This window comes from Dissoconium aciculare, assembly GCF_010015565.1.
Source record: "Dissoconium aciculare CBS 342.82 unplaced genomic scaffold K489scaffold_1, whole genome shotgun sequence".
Classification (NCBI taxonomy): domain Eukaryota; kingdom Fungi; phylum Ascomycota; class Dothideomycetes; order Mycosphaerellales; family Dissoconiaceae; genus Dissoconium; species Dissoconium aciculare.
Window position 1 is genome coordinate 126194 of NW_022984951.1, and position 21620 is coordinate 147813.

The window sequence follows — 21620 nt, forward strand, 5'->3', positions numbered from 1 at the left end:
AATCAATACATTGCATATATGATGTGCGAGCCACGCAGCGCAAGTTTGCTGCCTTTTGAGCTTCATGAACAAATTGACAATTACCACCACTCCATCTCTGCCGTGAAAATGACTTTGGATACATGTTTGAGGAGGGTAGGAAGTCCTGCCGTGTCCCTGAAGCCGGTCGGCCCGTGGCGGGGTGTCATCAGTCGGCTCGGTAAGCATTGTGAGCGTCACTATCGGGGTCCGTGAACCTTATCGTTGCGAGCTTGCTTCAGCAAGTCATCGAACAAGCATATTCTCACCAACTGCATTTGAACTCGCCGCAGGCACTGCTGTTCGCCATTTAAAATTTTGACTCGGCTGACGCGCGACGCGAAGCATATGCTTCCATCCATCTCCGTCGAGCACTCGACGCCAATCTCGAGTGGTCCATCGCCAAACGATCGCAAGCGGAAGCGACAAAGTCGGACAGAGCCATCTCGCAGTCCCTCCGACCAGAGCACCATTCATGCTCTATTTTCTACTCAACAAAAGCCGAACGTATCCTCTGAGCTTTCCTCGACGATAAACAAACGTAACAAACCCGCCGAGGCCGCCCCGACTACCACGCCACCAGGGTGTCTTTCATCGAAAGACATGTACAGCTTCCCGTCGCGATCTCACAACGCCAATGCCGCTTCAAACAATACCGTAGACTTGACCAGCGAATCGCCTACTACGTCCCCTGTTCGCAGATTTAACAATGGTGTCCGACCTGCTGGCAGAGCTGGTCTACTTGCCCATGGTGGCGCCAAAAAGCTGGTGGTGAAGAATCTCAAAACGAATACGAGCTGGGACAGCAAGGCATATTTGGAGCAGATTTGGGGCCAACTAGATGTGGCTCTGGGGCTGATTTTCACGGAGCGGCACAACAATGCGAGCAAAGAGGACTTATATCGTGGCGTAGAGAACGTTTGTCGGCAGGGAGGTGCCTCAACTATATTCACACGACTAGAACGACTATGCAGGGCACACATGGAGCTCGTAGTACGCCCGGCTCTACTCGAAGAAGCGGGAGCGGAAAACATTGCGTTGCTACGAGCGGTTTTGGAGCAATGGACTCGCTGGGCTCAGCAGATGACCACGATCCGCGCCATCTTCTTCTTTCTCGAACGCTCATACCTCCTCTCCTCCAGCAAACCTACAATCGATCAGTTGGCCTCTCAGCTTTTTCGCGAGATCATCTTTCAAAACGTCACTCTCAAGGCAAAGATAGTCGACGGTGCATGTGATTTGGTCTCTGCCGCCCGAAGTCAAGATCAGGCACTGGACAAGGATTTATTCCGACAAGCGGTCGCTCTGTTTCATGCACTCTCGACATATACCTCATCATTTGAGCCTCGATTCCTGAGTTTGGCGCAGGATTACATCGTCGCTTGGTCGGATCGGACGATTACTGAAATGACTGTCCCACAGTACGTTACCCTTGCGGGTGAGCTCATCGCACGAGAGGTGGAGCGATGTGAGGAGTTCGAACTGGACAGCAGTACAAAGCGTGATCTCCTGATCATGCTTGAAGACCACATCATTGAGCGCCAGCAGCAGGCATTAATAAAGGAGGAAGCACTGGCATCTCTTCTCGATAACAATGCCATTGCTGAGTTAGCCGGACTGTATGATTTGCTTGAACGTCGAAGATTGGGGGAGAAACTCAGCCCGCCATTTGCGAAATGGGTCGAATCCACAGGAACCAGCATCGTCTTTGCGAGCAATACAGACGACATGATAATCCATTTGCTATCACTCAAGCGAAGACTAGATTTGGCATGGCGGACTGCGTTTCAGCGAAACGAAAGCCTCGGCCACGCATTGAGGGATGCATTCGCGACCTTCATGAACAAGACAAAGAAAGGTGACGCAACCTGGGGTACAGACAACACGAAAGTGGGCGAGATGATTGCAAAATACGTCGATCAGCTCCTGAGAGGTGGCGCCAAGGCGATTCCAGATGTATTGACGGCACGGCGGGCATCGACAGCCGCTGCTGAGGTTCCTGCGGCTGGAGAAGAAGACAATGAAGACCCCGACGTGGACGAAGACGCAGAGGTCAACATTCAGCTCGATCAAGTTCTCGACCTGTTCCGATTCGTGCAGGGTAAGGCTGTGTTCGAAGCATTCTACAAGAAAGACCTCGCCCGCCGTCTACTCATGGGACGAAGCGCGTCTGCGGATGCGGAGCGCAGCATGCTTGCACGACTGAAGACGGAATGTGGCAGTGGCTTCACACAGAATCTCGAACAGATGTTCAAGGACGTGGAGCTGGCCCGCGAAGAACTTCAGTCGTACAAGCAGCGCCTAGAAGATCGCATGGACTATGAAAAGGGCAAGAGTCTCGACTTGAGTGTCAATATCCTGTCTTCTGCCGCCTGGCCAACGTATCCCGACATTCCAGTTGTCATTCCAGCTAATGTCAAGCGCGCCATTGATGGTTATGAACTACATTACAAAAGCAAACATACGGGACGTAAGCTGGATTGGAAACACGCCCTCGCTCATTGTCAAATGCGTGCAAAATTCAACAAGGGCGTCAAGGAGCTAGTTGTGTCGAGTTTCCAAGCTGTTGTCTTACTTCTCTTCAACGACATGGGCGAGGATGAGCAGAAGCCATATTTGGAGATTCTCGCCGAGAGCGGGCTGCGTAAGTGTTTCCCCCATCGAACACGATGTACTCTGATGTAGAGCGCATTTGCTGACATTCCCACAGCCGAAGCCGAAGTCAAACGCACCCTCCAGTCCCTCGCCTGTGCCAAACTGCGCCCACTCACCAAGCATCCCAAAGGAAAAGATGTCAACAACACCGACACCTTCTCCATCAATCTCGGCTTCGATCATCCGAAATACCGCGTCAAAATCAACCAAGTCCAACTGAAAGAAACCAAGGAGGAGAACCAAGAGACCCACATGCGCGTGGCCGAAGATCGCAATTTCGAAACCCAAGCAGCGATTGTCCGTATCATGAAGAGCCGCAAGACCATTTCTCATTCCGAATTGGTCGCCGAGGTCATCAAGGCGACCATCTCCCGCGGCGTGCTGGGTGTGGCGGATATCAAGAAGAACATCGATCGCTTGATCGAGAAGGATTATATGGAGCGCGAGGACGGCAATATGTACTCTTATGTGGCGTGATATATTTCTAACGACGCTGATGAGGTATGATTTTGAAACCGATTCAGGAGATATCATAGTCATGGGAGAATGACTTCATGTAAAAAGTACGCCCAAAGAAGTCTATGTCGTGTTGTGGAAATTTACTAAATGTACAGTAGTGCAGTTCGGACTGAGGTTTTGCCCAAATTGCCAGTTTCGCCCGTTATTCGCTCCAGGCGTTTCCGGTTGAGCACTTAAAGTATTCTCTTCCTGTTTGAAAGATTACTTCGAAATGAGATTGGTGTCTTGTTCCAGTGTTGTACAGGTGCAATGAATCATGGTCATGATTCGGATTTCGACTCTTGCGCCTTCAACGCCGCAATCTTGTCGTCGATGAGGGCAATTTCCACTTCGACATTCAAAAGCTTCTCCCGCAGAAGGTTGGCATGTTCCTCGTCGTTCAGAAGCTTCACAGGACTCCATTTGTTCTCCGTCATTCGTTTCCAAAACCCCTTCTTGGCCGTATCATCGAGGGGCCGCGGCGCCGTCCATCCGTTGTAGAAGTACTGCCCACCAGCAGCGAACATTGAGAACGCGATCCCCCCTGGGATCACATGTGAGCGACCTCGCGTCACGAGCCCGACCAGAGCAGCAGAAACGCCCCCAGCGATGGCACTGGCTTTGATCAGGTCGTTCGGATTGAGGTCTCCATTTCGGAGTGTTGATTCTCGGACGATAGTGGTGCGGCAGAATGAAAAGGCTGTCCCTAGGATCATGGGTTGTACGCTACACGCGACGGCATATGTGAAGCCGTTGGGTACGCCTTGAACGATGCCGGCGAAACCGCCCGTGAGAAATCCTAGGCCACCGCATGCACCACCGAACTTTGCAGCGGGCAGAGCGTAGGTCTTGAAGGGATCGGAGGATGACGCTTCCTGTCGACGTTGCTGTTGCCGATCCATCGTGTATGGATCCCGATGGGATGCTGTAAACGACGCGTGGAGTGGATGAAGCGTATTTCACTTCACACTGACAGACTCAGGAGATATGGCTTGCTTTGGAATTGTTTGATCGCATCTTCGTTCCTGCCAGGTATTTTCAAAGGCTCTTGATACTGTTACAAATCATCTCAATCTTCGACGGAGAACAGTATTGCATTTGGCGCGGGCAAATATCGTCCCTCCTTGTAGATGAACGTCGTTCCTCTACCTGTGTATGCAACGATACTCCATGACATCGAAGCCGCGTCGATCATGCCCTTGCAGGATATCATCCCAATGCGGGTGCGGGCTTTGCTGAGGTCAAATTTTTAGTTCCACCCGTTCAGCGGGATCATCCGCCACTTTGGAAGCGACAATTTCGCCGTGAGGAGCACTAGCAGCATTTTGGGTGCAGCAGCGCAGAGGACCACTACCCATCACCACCACACACTACAATCCACGACATCCTCGCTCTTGCGAATAGCGACACGGGTGACCACAGCGCCCGCCACATTTACCGCCCACCGAGATCACCACTACATCCCGGCGTGAAGCAACTTCGCGCCTCTACCACCACGCGTCGCATTTTCGCGTGGTCCACACACAACCGCAATCATGGGTACGCACACTGCAGTTGTTCGCCGACGAAATTCTCCACAGGCGACGATGATGTCGAAATGCTTTCTACGAAGACTCCCACGCTGACATCATGGCAACAGCTCCCAAGAAAAAGCAAGAGAAGATGGCCTTGGGCGATTTTCTCAATAATCAATGTATGCGCAACGATCCCGAAATTCATCGCTAGCAACAGCAGCCCGATCAATCTTCCTCGCACTTTGCAGTCACCTCGAATCCATGAGACTGACATGAGGATATCACAGCCCTTGGTTCATGGGCCGACGAGATGGAGACGCAGCCCATCCCTGCCGTTCCTTCGTACAGCAGTGGCCCCCGCGACGCTCCGGGCGAGAGGCGTGCCTTCACTCAGCCATCCTGGGGCGAGGCTCGCGGACCACGTGAGCCTCGTGGCGGCGACAATTTCGGCGACCGCCAGGCGAGTTACGGTAAGAGACAGTGGTTCGGACACACTACATCAGAGCGTGAGTTGACATGGAGACAGAACCACGATACCCAACACGCGAAGCCGTGGAATTTCCCACCAAGCCTCCGTACACTGCGCATCTCGGCAACCTCGACTACAATGTAACATCCGTCGACATTGAGGGATTTTTGTCGGACTGCCAAGTGACGACTGTGCGCATTATGGAAGACAAGGTTGATCGAAAGCCCAAAGGATTCGGATACGTCGAATTTGCAACACCGGAGGGTCTCCGTAATGCATTGGCGAAATCCGAGTCTTCATTCATGGGGCGGAACATCAAGATCAGTGTTGCGGATCCACGTAAGTCTTCCGAAATGGAGTCTTGAGCCGACAAGCTCTGTTGTTGACTGTTTGTGCAGCCAAGGATCGCCCTGAAGCGTCCCGCGACTTCTCCGACTGGACTCGTCGTGGTCCCCTTCCGGAACTACCACAGAACACCCGTCAGCCATCAAACCGGGGCTTCAACAGGAGTTTGGACAATGCTTCCGATGCTGGAGGCGAGCGTGCGGGACCTGGTTCACGCAAGCCGAGTTTCTTCGAGAACGATGGTAAAGTACGCGACCTCGGAAATTGGGAGCGCAAGGGTCCATTATCGCCCCCACCTGGACAAGCCCCGCCAAACCGTGACGGTGGCCGAGTGAGAGAGGGTGGACCTCGCGAACGGGAGGGTGCAAGCTGGGGTGAGGGTCAATCAGACGCTGGCTCGAGGCCCCCGCGGAGAGAGTTTGAGGCCCGTCCTCATGTCGAGCGCGCACCGACCGCTGCCGAACAGGACAACCAATGGCGATCGAAGATGCGCCCCGACGCACCTCCTCCTGCCGCTGCTCCTGTGGAATCTACACCCACGTCACCAACCCCTGAAGCACCCAAGGAGCGACCGAGACTTAACCTAGCCAAGCGAACCGTATCAACAGTTGACCCCGATGCCACTGCATCGGCGACGGACTCGAAGGCCTCGCCGTTCGGAGCTGCCCGTCCCATCGACACAGCGACCCGTGAACGCGAGGTCGAGGAGAAGCGAGAGGTCGCTGTCCGCGAGAAGAAGGAAGCTGATGACAAGGCTCGCGAAGAAAAGGCCAAAGCCGATGCTGCCAACCGCACCACGCGTGCCGATCGTGCGGACCGAGGTCAGGCCGAACAGGATGCTGACAAGATCACGTCGCCAACTTCAGATGCCCGCAAGGACAACCGCCGACCTTCGCGCCCTGTCAACGGCGGCCGCGGTCAATCCAAGGAGAATGGAGATGTCCCTCAGCAAGCCCGTCCCAGTTTCAAGCTGCTTCGCCACGACCCAGAAGATGGCGAGGAGACCACTGCAGAGGCTGGTGCGACAGACGGCGTGGATGCATCCGCGAACGGCAACATCGTCCACGACAAGGCGACTAAGCCGCAAGAGCCTGTGGTGCCCGCTGGCGGAGCGCCCGATGCCGAGACCACTGCCGAAGCCCTGGAGGACGATGGATGGAGCACTGTCCCCGCCGGCGGCAAGGTGAAGAACAAGGGCCGCGCTGGTGGCCGCGCCCTTGCATCCTAGACATGACGTTCCGATTATGACGATCCATCTTACCTTATTCCCAGCTTCGAAAAATGCTCACGCTAACGGCTGTATTTATCGTATAATGAACGCGGGATGAGGAATCCCTCTTTCTTCGAGAAAAAAAAAATGAAAGCAGAAATCACACTCTCCTCCCCCTGTTCTCTTTGTTTCGTTGGGCACGAATGGGTCATTGTGTCGCTGCACAGAATGGGGCGTTCGAAGGCGTATAGCGAAGAGAGGTCTGCATAGTTTGAGAACTGATTTGATGCTTTTTCCACGCGCAAGGTCTTTTATGACATACAAGAGAAGAATATTCAGAATGAAATTTGACGAAAGGATTCCACTCCTCTCCCCCTTCTCTACCCATCCCCTCCTCCATTTTCCTTCGTTCATCCCGGTTGGTCGTCAATCCTGTCAAACCTTTGGATGAAGATTGCATATCCGGCAGTGTCTTACAACTCCCAGCAGACGGCCATCATGCTCTCCATCCACGCGGCTGTGCCAATAATGAAACGGCCGTCTACGAAGATCATCGACCTCCCAGAGACGTGCATATGCACATGCAGCGCGATCCCATCCATGTGAAATATACGCTGATGACCAGCCGTCTCTCCAGGTCGGGTGATTTCCTCTCAGACGAAGATCATTTCCCAGATCCTTCCATTGCTGACATACATGACCAGAGGACGTCCGTTACAGCTCGTCTCCACGAGGCGAGTGAATGGTTGGGTCAATCCGTCGACCAGATCCCAAAACTGCCGCATTCAAGTCGGAACATTACCACGAATTGATACATGTACATATATATATATATATATATATCCATGTACCCAGGCACTATACACTTGCAGCTTGTGCCGCTCGTAATGAGGAAAACGTTACGTACAACCATCGGAGTATTCTTCGCTGTTTTGAACAACTCCCCAAGCCCAGCACGTGTTGTGATATATCAACATGATTCTCGTTCCGCGAGCGAATCATCACTCGGTCCAATCTCCGCGAAGGACTCGATCAAATGAGATGATATTCTTCGCCATCGGATCGTTTGATATGTGCGTGACATGTATAATGTGTGTCATCAACACTGGTGCACAGTATTGAGGCAATTATGGCAGGGTCACGCAGGCATTCGCATGTGAAATAAATCGCGCAAGAGAACGGGCGGGCGCCTCCTCTCCACCCGTCCCTGCTCGTCTGCCCTGCCCTACTCACGATATTATGGTCGAGCAAATGAAGATCATCACACATACACACACATATCTTTCCACTATGAGGCATTTAATGTTTCCCATGTGGAGGGAGGCGACATGTATACAACATAGTAAATGTGATATATCATGGTATATCATGACCTCGTGCCGCAATCCAAAAGCAAAGAAATAATCCATACATGCGAACATGGCCCTCGCCCTCTCCCCACGGGGAAGAAGGGACGTGACGAGAGAGAGAGAGAGGGTTGCGCAATAATTCCCTCCTCCACCTCCACCACCAGCACCATTACCCAGAATAATGACAACAACAAGATCACATCATTCCTCTCGCGCAACCACCTCATGGACGGCCGCTCTCATCACTCGCTTTTCGATCCCCGATCGAAATACACACACATATACATATACATTTCATCCGGATCTCCCCTCCTCTCTCCCTATCCTTCCCATCCCCTCGAAAGGGCAAACCTTCCCTTCTCTTCGGGACGGCGCCGCCATAGACGAGGAGGACATTGTCCGACACTCGGAGCTGCTGTGCTTGTCTTCCAAGTTATGACGGAAGAGCATGGATCAGGACAAGCCATGCAGCGGTGGAGCGACGACAGAGGGGCCCTGCTGACGCTCGAAATGTCGCTTGCCACCATCGCGAGGACTCTCGAGATCTCCTCGTCCGCGCGTCGGACGCGGCATCGTGATCGCAGAACGGCTCTGGGGGCGAGCTTTTCACTTCAGATATGCAGAGGAAAGCAACATGACGAGGTTGGTCAGATTCAAGGATGAATTTTCTTTCTTACTGTTTCGTCTAGTCTTTCATTACGTTCCCTTCTCTCTCTCTCCTCTTTTCCAAGAGAATTCTTTCCGTCGGTCGTTCATCATTACCATCATAGGCCCATCTCGCCATCCTGGTTCGCCAGGAGTTTTGAGCGCGGGCTCCTTTCCCGTGACGTCCCTGCGCGTGGGTCACTTCCAAGTCCTTCCAAAAAGTCGCAACGCTAGAAGAAAAGGGTCCAATCTTTCCTCCTTTCCCGGATCCACGCCGTCCGTCACTCGCAAAATCCAAAAATCCGTCCAAAAATGACCCCTTTCCCCAAGAATCGTACAGCCGCGGACGAGTACCCGACGCAATGCAAAATCAGAAAACCCGTTCCCAAGGAAAGACCCCCCTCGCTGTGAATTCGCCAAACACCTTCCAGAAGAAATAAGCAAAGCCGAGAAGATCCCGCTCAATACGCACTAACCCCGACCCAGCGCCGGGGCACCGCCGGAGAACCGCCGCCCGATGCGACGACCGAGGACGCCGCCTCGCGCGGAGGGAGCCAGATCTTCGCCCGGCCCGCGCTCTCCAGTTTGCCCAGCCGGCGCATGTTCATCTCCATGACGACGATGCGCAGGAAGTCGCTGTTCTCGCGGACCTCCCTCGTGCGGGGCGCGTCGGCGGGCGGGGCGCCGAGGAGCGCGCGGCCGGCCTCGGAGTTGGGATCCGGCGAGGCGGCGGCTGGACGGCGGGATGACTTGGCGGCGCGGCGGGACTGCTGGCGGGAGGTGTAGGTGCGCATCTGGATGGTCGCGGGGGGCATGTCGTCGGAGGAGGACTCCTCGGCCGCGGCGCCCTCGAGGAGGTAGGGCTCGTGCAGGGCTTTTTGGAAGGGCGCTTCTTGTTCTTCGAAGGTGAGGGGCATGGGGTTGAGATAGCCCGGGGAGGACTGTTTGGCGGATTTGCTGGTGGACTTTGAGGAGGAGGATTTTTGGCTGTGTTCGGGGGAGGCCGGGCGGACTTCGGAGGAGAAGCGTGGGAAGAGGAAGGGGTGGGACCAGAGCATGTCGTCGAGGTGGGCGGTGGAGGACGGATTGCGGCTGGGTGGTGGTGAGGTGGTGGTGGTGGTGGAGTTGTTGTTGTTATTGTTGCTGCTGCTGCTGCGGAGTGACGAGATTGAACTCAAGGCGGCGTTTTTCAACGACTGCAAGGAGAGGGTGAGGTTGGATTTGAAGGATGACGAGGATGTTGCTTTGCGAGTCTTGGAGGGTTTGCTCCGTAGGGACAATTGCAGCACATCTTCTTCCTCTCCCTCCTCGTCGTCGTCCGACGGAGGCGCGAGCGGATGGTTTAATGGGCATTCCTCCACCGCGGGCACCGAGCGCTGCTTGTCCTTCCTCAGCGTAGAAATGGATCTCCGGCTCCGCAGGGAATCGGGAGTCGCAAGGCTATTGAATGAGAGGACTGATCGATCATCGGCCTCGAGCGATGGCATCGATTCGCTCGAAGACGAGCGTACATTGAAATACCCTTCCTCGTCCAGGCCGCTCGGCCGTCGCGACTGCCCGATGCTCTCGTCATCGTCATCGGCGTCCTCGAGCAGCATGCTGAGGTTCGGACTCCCATAACTCGTAGACCGCAGGGAGTCGTCACTCTTCCAACTGCTGACCAATTCCTCAATCGACACGGGCGGTTCCTGTTCGGGGCGCCGTCGGCGCCGTTGCTGCGGTCGTCGCGGTGGGATCGTGGTCATGGCCAACAGCGCCGCCACCGCGGGCGGCAGCGAGTTGGGATCATGCGTCGAGCGGCCGGTTTTCATGCTGCTGCGATCGCTGCTGTTCCGACCACCGCCGTTGACAGTGCGACTCCGACGGGGAGCCATCTCGACGAAATCGCTCGCGTGTTTCTGGCGGGAGTGGGAGATCTGCAGGGTCCGGGCGGAAGGAATCGCTACAGGCTCCGCCTTTGCCCGCAGAGGTGAGATTTCCGGGCGGGCGGGCATGGGGGTGGCATGTGTTTTCGACATGGTCGTCGTCGTCGTCGTCGAGGTTTTCGTGGTCGTTGTCGAGATCGCCGCCGGAATGGCAGAGTGTCCCATAGTTGTGTGGCAAGTCGATGGGGCTTCTGCGGCGTCCGCGTGCGGCGGCGACGTTGGGTATTTGAAGAGTCCAGACATGATGACCATTTCGTTCGGTAGCCGGACCCTCGTCGTCAGGACTAGTCCCGGATCGAATTGGGGTCTGGGTGAGCGAGCAGGAAAGGATGCAAAGGGAAACAGTGCGCGTGTCTTGTGTTTGCGCCTCCGAGCCCGCACTTGCTCCCTCTGGACGCTCCCTTGTCCGCCAATCGGCGCCAATGTTCGCAGGCCGGCGTAGTGGTTTTCTCCTCTGAGATGATCACCAGTTACCAAGAGCTGCGGCCAAAGCCGCCTGTCAGGTCCGGTCGGATCGAGTGAAGTGTGTGGACCCAAGTGCTGCAACGGCGCGTCGGGACGAGTTTGAAGTACGTAATACCGCTGGGAATTTAGGCTCACAGGGCCCGGCTGATCGGTCTCACAGGGTCGTGAGGTGCAGTGCGTCGACTACCGGGCAACGCTGGAGGGGTTGACTGGCGTCCGAATCGGGCTGGGTTGACCGTTGTATGGTTCCTGGTTGTGGTACAGAATATAATAAGAGATGGAGGATTGGAAAGAGGAGAAGAAACAGATATGTCTTGGATTAGAGTGTAGGACAAGTAACCGAGAGTCACTGATAAGAAGCCATCCATGGATTACAGGAAGATGTGTGGGACTTACTACCACGTAGTGCTGCTGCTGCTGCTGCTGGCTGATTACTATGATAGAGAGGGAGTGATCGGGTCGCTCGGAGGGAGTCGCGGTGGAGAGAGACAGGACCTCTTCGCGCTGACTGACGAGTGATGTGTCCGTGTCGGTCGTGGAACCCGCCAGAGATGGAAACAGAGAGAGTGATCACCTGTTCCCAGCTGCAGACTGAACCACGCATTCCTGTCGGTTCTGCAGAGGAATATACTGGCGGTGTGGTAAGCGGACGGGAATGGATGGGTTATCTCCGGGTCCCGGTCACCGTCTATTTCCAGGTGCCCAGGTGTCGTTCCCTTCTTGGGACAGCGCGCCGCGGCGGATGGACGGATGGATTAGAGATGGATGGGCGGACGGCGCGGCCAATGTCACCTTCTTCACACGCCTCTCTCTCTGACTCCCTCTGATTCCCTCTATCTCACGAAGAGGACACACACTCCGTTGATGCGTAGTTCGTATGTCATCCTCACAGCCTCATCTAGACCATTCTCGTTCTCTTGAATGATCTCAAACCTCTCGCCAGCGTGCTGAGTACAGAGGAAACAGTCGTCACCTCCCATCCGCTTGTCAAGACAAGCCGGGCGACGATAAGGACGGAAACGCGTCGACGCCCGACGCCTATCATCAATCAGCTGCCACCTGGGCACATACATATACGCTGGCCCGCCGCCCGCTGCACCTGCGCTCGTGCCTTGTTCGTATCCCAGTCACGCTGTAAACAGTATATATTACATATCCATTCATTTGGATGACGGTGTGCGTGTGCGTGTGCGTGTGTGTGTCTTTCACCTAGCAAATGCCGAAACATGTGGATTACAATAATGCCGGTGCCACAATTGCCGTTGCGATCTGGTCCTCCCATCTAATCTGACTGAGAGGGACTGACTGATCGGACGTATCCGCGACGACGACTCGCGCGGCCACCCGCCTCCATATGATGTGGCAATCCTTCCTCGTGGCGGTCAAAACAATATAGTAGTCATGTCAAGTACTGCAGTCTCCGCGTTCACCGTTTGCGACAGTACCACAATGCAACATGACCTGCAGCGCAGACTGCCAATGATCTGATGCGCAGTCAGCCTCGCGCCAGACGGAAGAGAGTCACAGTGGCGACGAGAGGTGCAGCTGAGAACATGCGTCCGCCAGCGACATACAATCGCTGCACGCGACGAATAGAGCAGAGAAGCGAGAATGATGCATGGGGAGTGAAGATCTCTACGTCAAAGCCAAACCTTGAAGGCCCCGGGATGGTGGTGGTGGCCTCGAACCAGGGGGGCGGAGTTTTTCTTCAGCTGAGGAGCCTGCCAGTTCTGCTTCGACAGCCCTTCTAGCTCCCGAAACACACACCCACACCCGCACACACAGGCACAGGTGCCTTCGTCGTTTCCTCTCTGCAACGATATCCCGGCGAATGATGGAAGGAACAGACCGGATGCGCAGGCGACGGCGGTCGAGATGCCAATGCAGTAGTGCTTTCCAAGGTTCTTCTAGAGACGCGATGCCCCGATTGGCGGGGGGGGGGGATCCCAGAAAGAAGACCTCTCCAGCCAGGCTCCAGCAGCTTTCCACCGTCAGATCACTGGGCAGCCCGCCAATGGCATGTGATCTGGGTAATGATGCAGGCTGATTACCTTGTGTTGATCTCTCGTCAACCACACCCCGACAGGCGATCACTTGCACCTGCATACGGACGAGAACGATGACTCATTTTTGTTCCGTTGTGCATGTTTTTTCCCATCGTGTCTTCACGAGAGAGGCTACATCGGCGGGGTTGATTTTTCTCTTACGTAGATGGGGAAAGCATCGACCAGTTTGGGATTGGAAATTTACTACTGATGGTGTTGGAGGAACACCGCTTTCTCCACAGTCTCGGGTGAGACATGGTGGATGTACTGTATTATAATAGTCAAACACGAGATGGATGTGCTTTCCCCTCTTTCTCTCTCTCTCTCTCTCTCTCTCTCTCGGCACGCCCAGAACCCAGGGTCTTCGCAGTACCGGCTTTCTCGTCCACTACTGTAGCTGAGGCGCCATAGGAGGAGGTTCTGAAGGGACAACAATTTCGGATCGCGAGAACACCAGATGACGCTTGTTACATATCACTAGAGAACGTATGCATATCCGTTCCTACACGATGAACATGATCCCACTGAGGCGCGGTGGCGATTTCCCTTGCGACCGGTGCCGCCTGCAGTATGCACCATATCCGTGCATGTACCATTTCACGAGAGAGAGACAAAGTGAGAGAATGAGAATGAGAATGAGAGAGAGAGAGTGTGTGTGTGCGTGTGCGACAACGACATCACAATCGGGCATGACCTGGGGTTGGCTGGAGATAAGGTTGCAGGCTCCAATAGCTTAATCCGGTACCCGATGACCGAGTTTCACGGTACAAATTGTCCAAAATGTACTACTACTACTACTACTACTACTACTACTACTACTACTACTACTACTCCTGCTGGACTGTTCCTGTACGTAGTTGGCGCAACTCCCACAGCAACGTGGAGATGGAGTACGTACATCGGTGTGTGTGTGTGCTGCCACCTTTTGCCCTGCCTGCCTGCCTTGGTCCTTCAGATCTGGCTTTTCCTCCTGCACGTGATCATCTGGCTGCGAGACGGTCAGGCAGGCAGGAAGGCGGAGTATGAAGATGAGGGGGCGATGAATGCGCAACATGCGACATGCGACATGCGACAGGTGGGTGACCGGTGACCGGTGGGATCTCTCGGCTATGTATGTGAGGGCAACACGTCAGTCGGACACGCGACCACGCGGAGAGAGAGAGAGAGAGAGGAGAGAGGAGTAGAGCACCGGGGCAATTCCATCCGGGGGAGCAGCACGTGAGAGCATCATTAGTCTCGTGGTTGTTCTATACGGTACCTTCGCTTCTTCCCGTCTCCTACAGTAGATGTTATATGCCTTTCAAACAACGCTTGCTCTCGGCTCAGTCTGTCCCCTCGAGAGAGAGCGAGAGAACCATCAAGATCCAAAGCCGAGCAGATGCCGAGTGAAGGGTCCCAAGAGGCGTTCACACTAAGTAAATGACATTCATGATCATAAAGTCACGCGAGCGGTGCCGCGCTCGTGCCCTTTCACATCTCATCTCGTCTCAAGCGAATGAAACTCTCCCTCCCAAGACAACATCTCTAGCTGGCGCGCGCGCGAAGGAAGCATCGAGCGAGGGACAGTAGAAAGAGGGGACAGCAACCATCGACTATGCCAAGGCCAAAGGCAGGAATGAACGAGATGCGATGGCGCTATCTGGCAGAAACGCCTGCATAACTGTAATAAGTATAGTCTTTCGCGCTCACAAGAGCAACAACACATCACCTCTGTCAGGATCTGCATCTCGGGAAGAAACGTTTTTCGTTTTGTGGGTCTCCCGGCGAGACGGTGATCGTTTGTGATGGGACAACCATATGCCATCATCAAGAAACATCATCCCGGGATGATCTCGTGCGGGGACGCGGGAGGGGAGAAACATATGCGAGACGAACATTACAAGGTGAAAGAAAATTGTGGAGTACATGAACAACCTTGGGCGTCAATTTGCTTCGTCTATTTTCAACGACCGACCGATTGGAAAGGAGAAGACTCCGACGTCGCAGAGAGAGCGAGAGAGAGGTCTCAAGCGTTCCATCCCACGTCCTTTCCAACACGCTCCCACTTCTGTGAAGAAGAAGAATAATGCGGACGGGATCGGGCTGCTGTGTCTAGCTGAGGGAGAAGGAAATCTCTTCTTTGAGTGGTGTTGCATTTGTAGAGACCACCTCACCAAGACTACCGCTGAGGACTAATAAATCCTCTCCTCGTTCTCTGGTAAGGTTTTGCACCGGCCGGGACGATGGCGAAGAAGTTCGCGTTTCCGTTGGCTCGATTTCACCACTGTCTGTGGAAAAAAACTCGGCGCAATAGTCCAGATTCTGCTCTCTTTCTCTCGTTCTCTCTGTCTCTCTCGGTGCTATCGCGGAATGGGTATATCATGACAAGTTGGGGGGATGTAGAGATAAACAAATCTTCTCCAAAATGGAAAAGGGGCGGTTCGAATCTCGCTGATGTGTTGACGACGATGACACGCTACTATCTTGATTACTGCGGCGAAGACGGGGATTTCTGTGCCCAACTTCAGATAGTACCTAGGTAAATTCAAACATCTCGGTCAATTGTTACGATGGTAAATCGACGGAGACATATCCCTCACGCAAGGCGCCGGTGGGTTTGAACTCCCACAGCCTATCTATCTACCGCCATCATCATCATCACCATCCATCGCATCTCCTCTCGCATCTTTGACGACCGGCACCAGTGAAGTTCCCTCCAAACATGCCTGAGGGGAAGATATGGCTATGACGTTGTTTCTTCGCTTGCTACCACAGTGATGGTCCACCATCCGTGCGCAATGGCATCGCAATTCTTACGCACACACATCGACTGATGATCCTCTCTCCTGTAAGGGCGACGGTTTCTCCCATCGTCACGATGATTCAACAACTGCGGTATGAAATATGTAGGCGGTTGAATAATGTCGAACGCATGCTGTAGTAGAGGCGAAAGGTCTCTCCTCCTCCGACCCGTTGTCGTGTAGACACTTCACTGCATGGCACTACACGCGACAGTCATCGACGGCGGATTAGCAGATAAGAACGACGAGGAGGAGGAGGAGATCAAAGTAGAAAAGAACCCTATTTTCAGTGAAGGAAACGAATTCGTTGGCGGCGGCAAGGTTATCAACAGAACCACTTTGTATTTCTCCCCTGCGCCCCTTCACAGTGATGATAATAAATAAGAAGCACTTTCTTAAACAAAAACAAAAGGTCCACAATTTCTTCTTCAGACGTGCATATCGTGAGGGAGGGAGGGAGGGTTTTCCCTTCTGGAAGGATTCCTCCGATCGAAGAAATCTCCCTTTTGGTGATGATTTTCCGCCTTCCGAGGTTCCCATCGATGCGAAGTCTACCTACCTACCTAGGTACCCGTGTAATAAGTATTGTAGGTCCGTCAACCGACATCATCCCCACTCCCGGGGGGAAACAACGTCACCTGTTACGGATTTGCCGCACGTCGCGAATCACGACCGTGGCCTTTTTGGGTCTCTCGGGCCTGCCTTACATGAAAGAAAAAATAAGAGAGCCGGGGCGATCTCCGATGTGCTTTGTTTCGAAACGCAGATCGTCATCGTTTTGGCCCATTCTGAACCGGTTTTCCTCCTCCTGCTCCTCCTGCTCCTCTCATGTAGAAATCGATCGGAAAGACATATTCGATGAAAGAAAGAGAGAGAGAGAGGAGAAGTTGTAGGAAATGGGCCTTTTGTGCTTCTATGTGTGCTTTTGTGTGTGCGTGCGTGTGTGTGTGAACAAGGAACGGCAGGACACACGTGCTTTCCGACGAGCCAACCCGGACGCAGCGGATCGAGATCCCTCGCCTGCTGGTTTCTTTCTTGGAAAAAAACATTCCCGTTCCGAAAGGGTTCCGACGTCATCGCAGTAGCATTCACGGGGAAAGCGTCACACACACGAAACAGACAGCGCATTGGGAAAGGGAAAGGAAACCCCAAAAGAAAGGGGGGATCCATGGAAGTTTTTCCCGAATCGATTTCTCCCTGCTATACACACGGGCCGGTTTTCGTTTTGGTCTCGCCATGTCCCGTTCTCCTCCACAAGAGAGAGAGGCGGGAGAGAGAGAGATGAACAAATAAATCACTCCTGAAACCACGCGCGATGATCCAACGAGCAGAAGAGTAATAAGCAAGTAAGCGAGCAAGCAAGCAAGCAATGGGCCAGCCGTGAAAGGCGCGCCGCCCGGTATAATGATGCAACCGACCAAATCAACCCAACCCAATCAATCAAACCAACCAATCAATCAATCAATCCTCTCTCTCCCTCTCTCAGTCCAAAAGAGAGAGTGGGAGAATAGAAGGAGAAGAACAAAACACCGCCTTTTCATCAACATCATCGTCGTCAACAAGAATAGCAAGAGAAGGAGGAGGAGGAGGACAAGCCCTCATGAACCCCATCCATCGTCCAAAAAAACAGAGATCAATACGTCTCCCCGACGACGCCCTCGTCCTCCGTCGACCACGCCACATCGCTGCCCACCCGACTCCCCATCATCATCGTCATGCCCCTCCCCGCCGGCCCGTCGGGCTCCGCGAGGGCGTGTTCGCGCACGCGTTTGACCGCGCCGAGGTGCATGCCGTTGGCGGTGGCGGGGCGTTTCGACAGCGTGGACCTCTGCTGCTGGGATTGGACGTGGGCGTAATAGGCCGCGTCGCCGTCGTCGTTGTCGTCGAGCTCGGAGTTGTCGGTGTAGGACTCCCAGTTTTCGCTGCCGCCGCCGCCGCCGCTGACGGTCGTGCCCGTCGTGCTGCTGGCGCCGCCGTAGCCGCTGCCGCCGGTGATGCTGCTTCCCGCGGTGCCGCCGCTGAGGAGGGAGGATGTCGTGCTGGTTTGCCGGGAGGGTGGGGCGACCGGGTAGTCCTGGCGGCTGTTGTTGGTGTTATTGTTGTTGGTGTTGCTCGGGGGCCGGGTGGAGGTGGTGCTGTAGGAGTCGTAGGAGCGCGGGGGAGGCGGGTAGTGAGGGTGGTGGGAGTCGTGAGGGTGGTGGCGGGGCGGTTGGGGTTGTGGATGTTGATGTTGGTTGTGATTCTGATGTTGGGAGATCGACGAGTGGAGGTAAGAGTTGTGGGAATGTGTGTAGGGATCGTCCGAGTCGACGTGGCGGACCATGCTGATGTTGCGATCGGGGTCGGATCCGTTCTCTTTATTGTTGGGGTGGTGACCGGTCATGGGTGTAGGAGTATCCGGGAAGAGATCCTTCATCTTCGGCGGGGGAGCCCGAGGAGGTGGCATCCGGATGGTGCCGTTCATGTCGTCTGGGCGATGTCCGATAGCCGTCTGACTCCGTGCAGGATGTTGCCGGCGCTCGGGAGAGTTGTTACCGTCTCGAAGAGCGCTCATGGGTAGTCTCGAGGCGCCAGGGATCTTGGACGGGCTGACTTTGGCGGACGAGACAGGGACATTGGATCGTGCCAGATGAGAGCCGGCCATCGAACTCGTCGCGCCACTCCGTACCATAGTCGGGGTCTTACTTCGTGGTGGTGGAGGGCCGCGAACAGTACCTGCCCTGCTCGCTGGCGCACCACTTCGGCCAACGCTCTTGGGCGCCTCCCTCGCTGGCTGAAGTGCGCTGGGGGTCTTGCTTCTCGGCGGTGGCGCTTTGGCGACCGCTGCTGCTTCGAGCTCGTCGAGATATCGCTCACCGTGGACACAGAAGGGACGTCCATACTCATCCTCCCAGGCCTCGAGGGTTTTGCGCAATTCCGCCTCGACCTTGGGTAATTCCTTCGTGATGCGTTTTCGCATCTTTTCCTCTCGTAGCAATTTGCCCGGGTCACGCTTCTCGCCTTTTTGGCCTTTGGACGTCAACCGTGATGCATCTTGGCTGCTCTTCTCAAGCTCCTGCCGATCGTTGATGATGCTGCGGTGCTTGTCGATCACCGCCAGGATCGGGGCGCGTTGTTCTTTGAGGGTCTCCAATCGGGAGATTTCCTGCTCGTGTGCAGAAAGGAGCGCGTCAGAGTATACATCTGAGAAGGCCGGAGTAAAGTCCAACATCTCTTCTTCTGAGTAGTACAGATCATCCCATAGAGCCTGAAGCTTGAACCGCGCATCTTCGACAAAGATGTGGAGGTTCTGGCGCTTGAGTTCGTTGAGTCGTGATAGCTCATCCTCGAACTCGTTGATCTGGCGCAGGCCGCAGCCGCGATTGGCCGCGAGGAACTGCTTCCGCTCGCTCTCATCTACTCCCAACCTCTCCCATAGACCGTCCACGGTCGAACGCAAGTCCTTCAGCTTTCGCTCTCGCTGTTGCTTCTCGGCCACGAGCTTGTCGCGCTTCGACACAAGTCGCTTGAGATCATCCTGGTGGAGACCCAATTGTTCCGGCGCTTCGCGTGCGTGCTGTACGATCTGGCTGTCGACCTGGGCTTGTGGGACTCCCAGCTCTGACCATAGATTGATGATTTCATCTGCATATTGTGAGACGGCCGTGATACGTCTGTTGTACTCTTCGTACACTCGCGTGAACTCGCCGTCGAGTTTTCCGACGTATGTTGGAGAGAGGTCAAACGACGGAGGGATTTCGGCGTTCGGCGCTGTTGGTGGAAGTTTGATCTTGACGAACGACGGCTCGAGGTGCGACGCGTAGGATTGGAGAGCTTCGACGAGCTTCTTCACCTGCTCGAAGCGTTCCCGATGAAGTTTGGATATCGCATGATGCTTCTCCTTCAGCCTTTGTATGCAAGTGATCAATGGGAACGTGATCTGTAGACCGTCCGCCTCCTGCTCGAATTCGCTCTGTGGACGTGAGTCGTCTAGGGAACGCTCCATCTGCCGGATGGTTTTGATGAGGCTTTGCGCCTTTTCGGTGAGCTCATGTTTCTCTTTGGCGACGATGTTGAGCTGGTTGTGAAGGGTTTCGGAGAGGGCGGAGAATAGCTGTGATGATGATGCGTGAGCTGTGTTTTGCGGCAAAGGCCAACCATCTGTTTGCGCGCGCGCAACTCACCTCGGATTCCCGCGAGTCGCGCTCATGACTGGGCACACCGATCTCGTCGAAGAAGCCATGCAGACGCTCGATGATGGTGGTGACCTGCTGCGACAGGTAGCTGGTGTCCATGGCGAAGGAGATCGTTCAGCTGCGAGCAGCGCAAGAACCGATCAAATGACCATTCAGGGTCGCCCGGGAAGGGGGGATGGATATGCGGGCGGCACGATGAGATTGTTTGGTACTGATGCGCGAGTGGGTTCCGGCTGGATCTGGTGATGGAGGTGATGTGATGTGATGCGATGCGATTGTGGTTGTGGTTGCGGTCGGAAAAAACGCTGCAGGTGAGCAACGCGAGCCAGAACAAGAAACAACAACAGCGAGAGAGCGGTGGGAAGCAATGGGGATTGATGGGCGTTTAGGTTGTGCAAGAGATGTGTATGTACACACAATAATAACAAGTACACGGAAGTTGTTGAACGTGAGGCGCGGGAACGGGCTATCGTCGAATGATGTATGTCCTGTATATACAACAAGCGTACAATACATGGCAGATCCACGCGCCTCGTCGGTTGTTATATGCCGAAATGCATTCACATCACCGAACATACGCATCCGATACAGGCCTGGGGTACACACAGTACACACATCACATCCAATCCACAACGGTTGTTTGATGTTCTCCAAGTCGCTAAACCTTGTTGGGTCGGACATGCCGTCTCCCATAGCAACGGTCATGCAGTCCGATGAAACTTGGAGCGAAACCTCACACCCACATGACGGAAACCCCCGCAGTCGGCTTACATAACCCACACAAAACCCACACGAAACACACCTGGGGCAAGCTCCAAGCTGGGAGTTCTAGAGGACCGACACAGGACTGTAGTTAGTAGTAGTAGGAGTAGTAGGAGTAGTAGGAGTAGTAGGAGTAGTAGGAGTAGTAGTAGGAATAGTCGGAGGAGTAGTAGTAGGAATAGTCGGAGGAGTAGTAGTAGTGGGAAGATGAGTAGCAGGAGTTAGTGGGAGGAGGAGGAGTAGGAGTAGTAGGAGGAGCAGCAGCAGTAGTAGTAGTAGTAGTAGTAGTAGTAGTAGTAGTAGTAATAGTATTGGTGGGAAGAGGAGTGGTAGGAGTAGTGGTAGTAGTGTCACGTGATTCAGACAAACCCTTATTATATCTATCTACTGGAGATCTGGAAATCGTCGAGAAGCTGCCTGAGGTCCGACCATCTCTGAGAGAGAGCTGCCTAGTATATACCCCATCATGAGCAAGTTTCGCGTGAGATGTGCAACTCATAATAATAATAAGTGACGAGGTAGGCGCGGCCAGCTGATATATACATACCTAGGCATACGGAGGTGACGATCGTTTACAGGCGCCATGTTCGACAGGTCACGTGGCTGTGTGTCTGAGAGGAGATGTTCCTGTCGGCTGTATGTAGACTACACAGGTAGCTTTACATATGATATACTGTAGCTGCCTGGTGTTATTACTACACCTCTCAAGTCCGGAAGTGTGAGAGAGTCATCCTGTCCTGTCCTGTCCTGTCCTGTCCCCGTCTG

At 54.3% G+C, this 21620-nt stretch overlaps 8 protein-coding genes across 8 annotated transcripts; 3 read left to right on the forward strand and 5 right to left on the reverse strand.

The window, feature by feature from the left end:
• Positions 1-122: 122 nt before the first annotated feature.
• K489DRAFT_366129 (Cullin-domain-containing protein) lies at positions 123-3150 on the forward strand (the record flags this gene model as incomplete). Its single annotated transcript, XM_033602743.1, has 3 exons — positions 123-199; positions 312-2662; positions 2729-3150. The coding sequence occupies 3 exons, from the start codon at positions 123-125 to the stop codon at positions 3148-3150; spliced, it is 2850 nt and encodes a 949-aa protein (XP_033463939.1).
• Positions 3151-3470: 320 nt separating this feature from the next.
• On the reverse strand, positions 3471-3971 carry K489DRAFT_303572 (uncharacterized protein; the record flags this gene model as incomplete). The annotated part of the gene is made up of 1 exon (XM_033600480.1): positions 3471-3971. A coding segment is annotated over one exon (501 nt), but the record flags the coding sequence as incomplete, so codon positions are not given.
• A 543-nt stretch (positions 3972-4514) lies between these two features.
• Positions 4515-6765, forward strand: K489DRAFT_1055 (uncharacterized protein). Its single transcript, XM_033598856.1, has 4 exons — positions 4515-4710; positions 4811-5155; positions 5212-5493; positions 5553-6765. The coding sequence occupies exons 2-4, from the start codon at positions 4996-4998 to the stop codon at positions 6725-6727; spliced, it is 1617 nt and encodes a 538-aa protein (XP_033463941.1). The 5' UTR covers positions 4515-4710; positions 4811-4995; the 3' UTR covers positions 6728-6765.
• A 1309-nt stretch (positions 6766-8074) lies between these two features.
• Positions 8075-8947, forward strand: K489DRAFT_1095 (uncharacterized protein). Its single transcript, XM_033598881.1, has one exon. It carries the CDS (start codon positions 8284-8286, stop codon positions 8719-8721), a length of 438 nt encoding a protein of 145 aa, XP_033463942.1. The 5' UTR covers positions 8075-8283; the 3' UTR covers positions 8722-8947.
• Positions 8948-9164: 217 nt separating this feature from the next.
• K489DRAFT_385666 (uncharacterized protein) lies at positions 9165-10793 on the reverse strand (the record flags this gene model as incomplete). The annotated part of the gene is made up of 1 exon (XM_033606152.1): positions 9165-10793. One exon carries the CDS (start codon positions 10791-10793, stop codon positions 9165-9167), a length of 1629 nt encoding a protein of 542 aa, XP_033463943.1.
• Positions 10794-17551: 6758 nt separating this feature from the next.
• K489DRAFT_309780 (uncharacterized protein) lies at positions 17552-20192 on the reverse strand (the record flags this gene model as incomplete). The annotated part of the gene is made up of 3 exons (XM_033600658.1): positions 17552-18029; positions 18522-20011; positions 20082-20192. 3 exons carry the CDS (start codon positions 20190-20192, stop codon positions 17552-17554), a joined length of 2079 nt encoding a protein of 692 aa, XP_033463944.1.
• K489DRAFT_1139 (uncharacterized protein) lies at positions 20068-21101 on the reverse strand. Its single transcript, XM_033598916.1, has one exon. It carries the CDS (start codon positions 20796-20798, stop codon positions 20208-20210), a length of 591 nt encoding a protein of 196 aa, XP_033463945.1. The 5' UTR covers positions 20799-21101; the 3' UTR covers positions 20068-20207.
• On the reverse strand, positions 20947-21476 carry K489DRAFT_414467 (uncharacterized protein; the record flags this gene model as incomplete). Its single annotated transcript, XM_033608167.1, has 1 exon — positions 20947-21476. The coding sequence occupies exon 1, from the start codon at positions 21352-21354 to the stop codon at positions 20947-20949; it is 408 nt and encodes a 135-aa protein (XP_033463946.1). The 5' UTR covers positions 21355-21476.
• Between the last annotated feature and the right edge of the window lie 144 nt (positions 21477-21620).

Excerpts from the sequence above, each read along its gene's own strand:
- K489DRAFT_1139 (XM_033598916.1), bottom strand. The coding sequence starts at position 20,798 with ATGACCGTTGCTATGGGAGACGGCATGTCCGACCCAACAAGGTTTAGC.
- K489DRAFT_1055 (XM_033598856.1), top strand. The coding sequence starts at position 4,996 with ATGGAGACGCAGCCCATCCCTGCCGTTCCTTCGTACAGCAGTGGCCCC. Across the intron at positions 5,156-5,211 it reads CGACCGCCAGGCGAGTTACG|AACCACGATACCCAACACGC; the intron begins GTAAGAGACAGT and ends ACATGGAGACAG. Across the intron at positions 5,494-5,552 it reads GATCAGTGTTGCGGATCCAC|CCAAGGATCGCCCTGAAGCG; the intron begins GTAAGTCTTCCG and ends CTGTTTGTGCAG.
- K489DRAFT_1095 (XM_033598881.1), top strand. The coding sequence starts at position 8,284 with ATGGACGGCCGCTCTCATCACTCGCTTTTCGATCCCCGATCGAAATAC.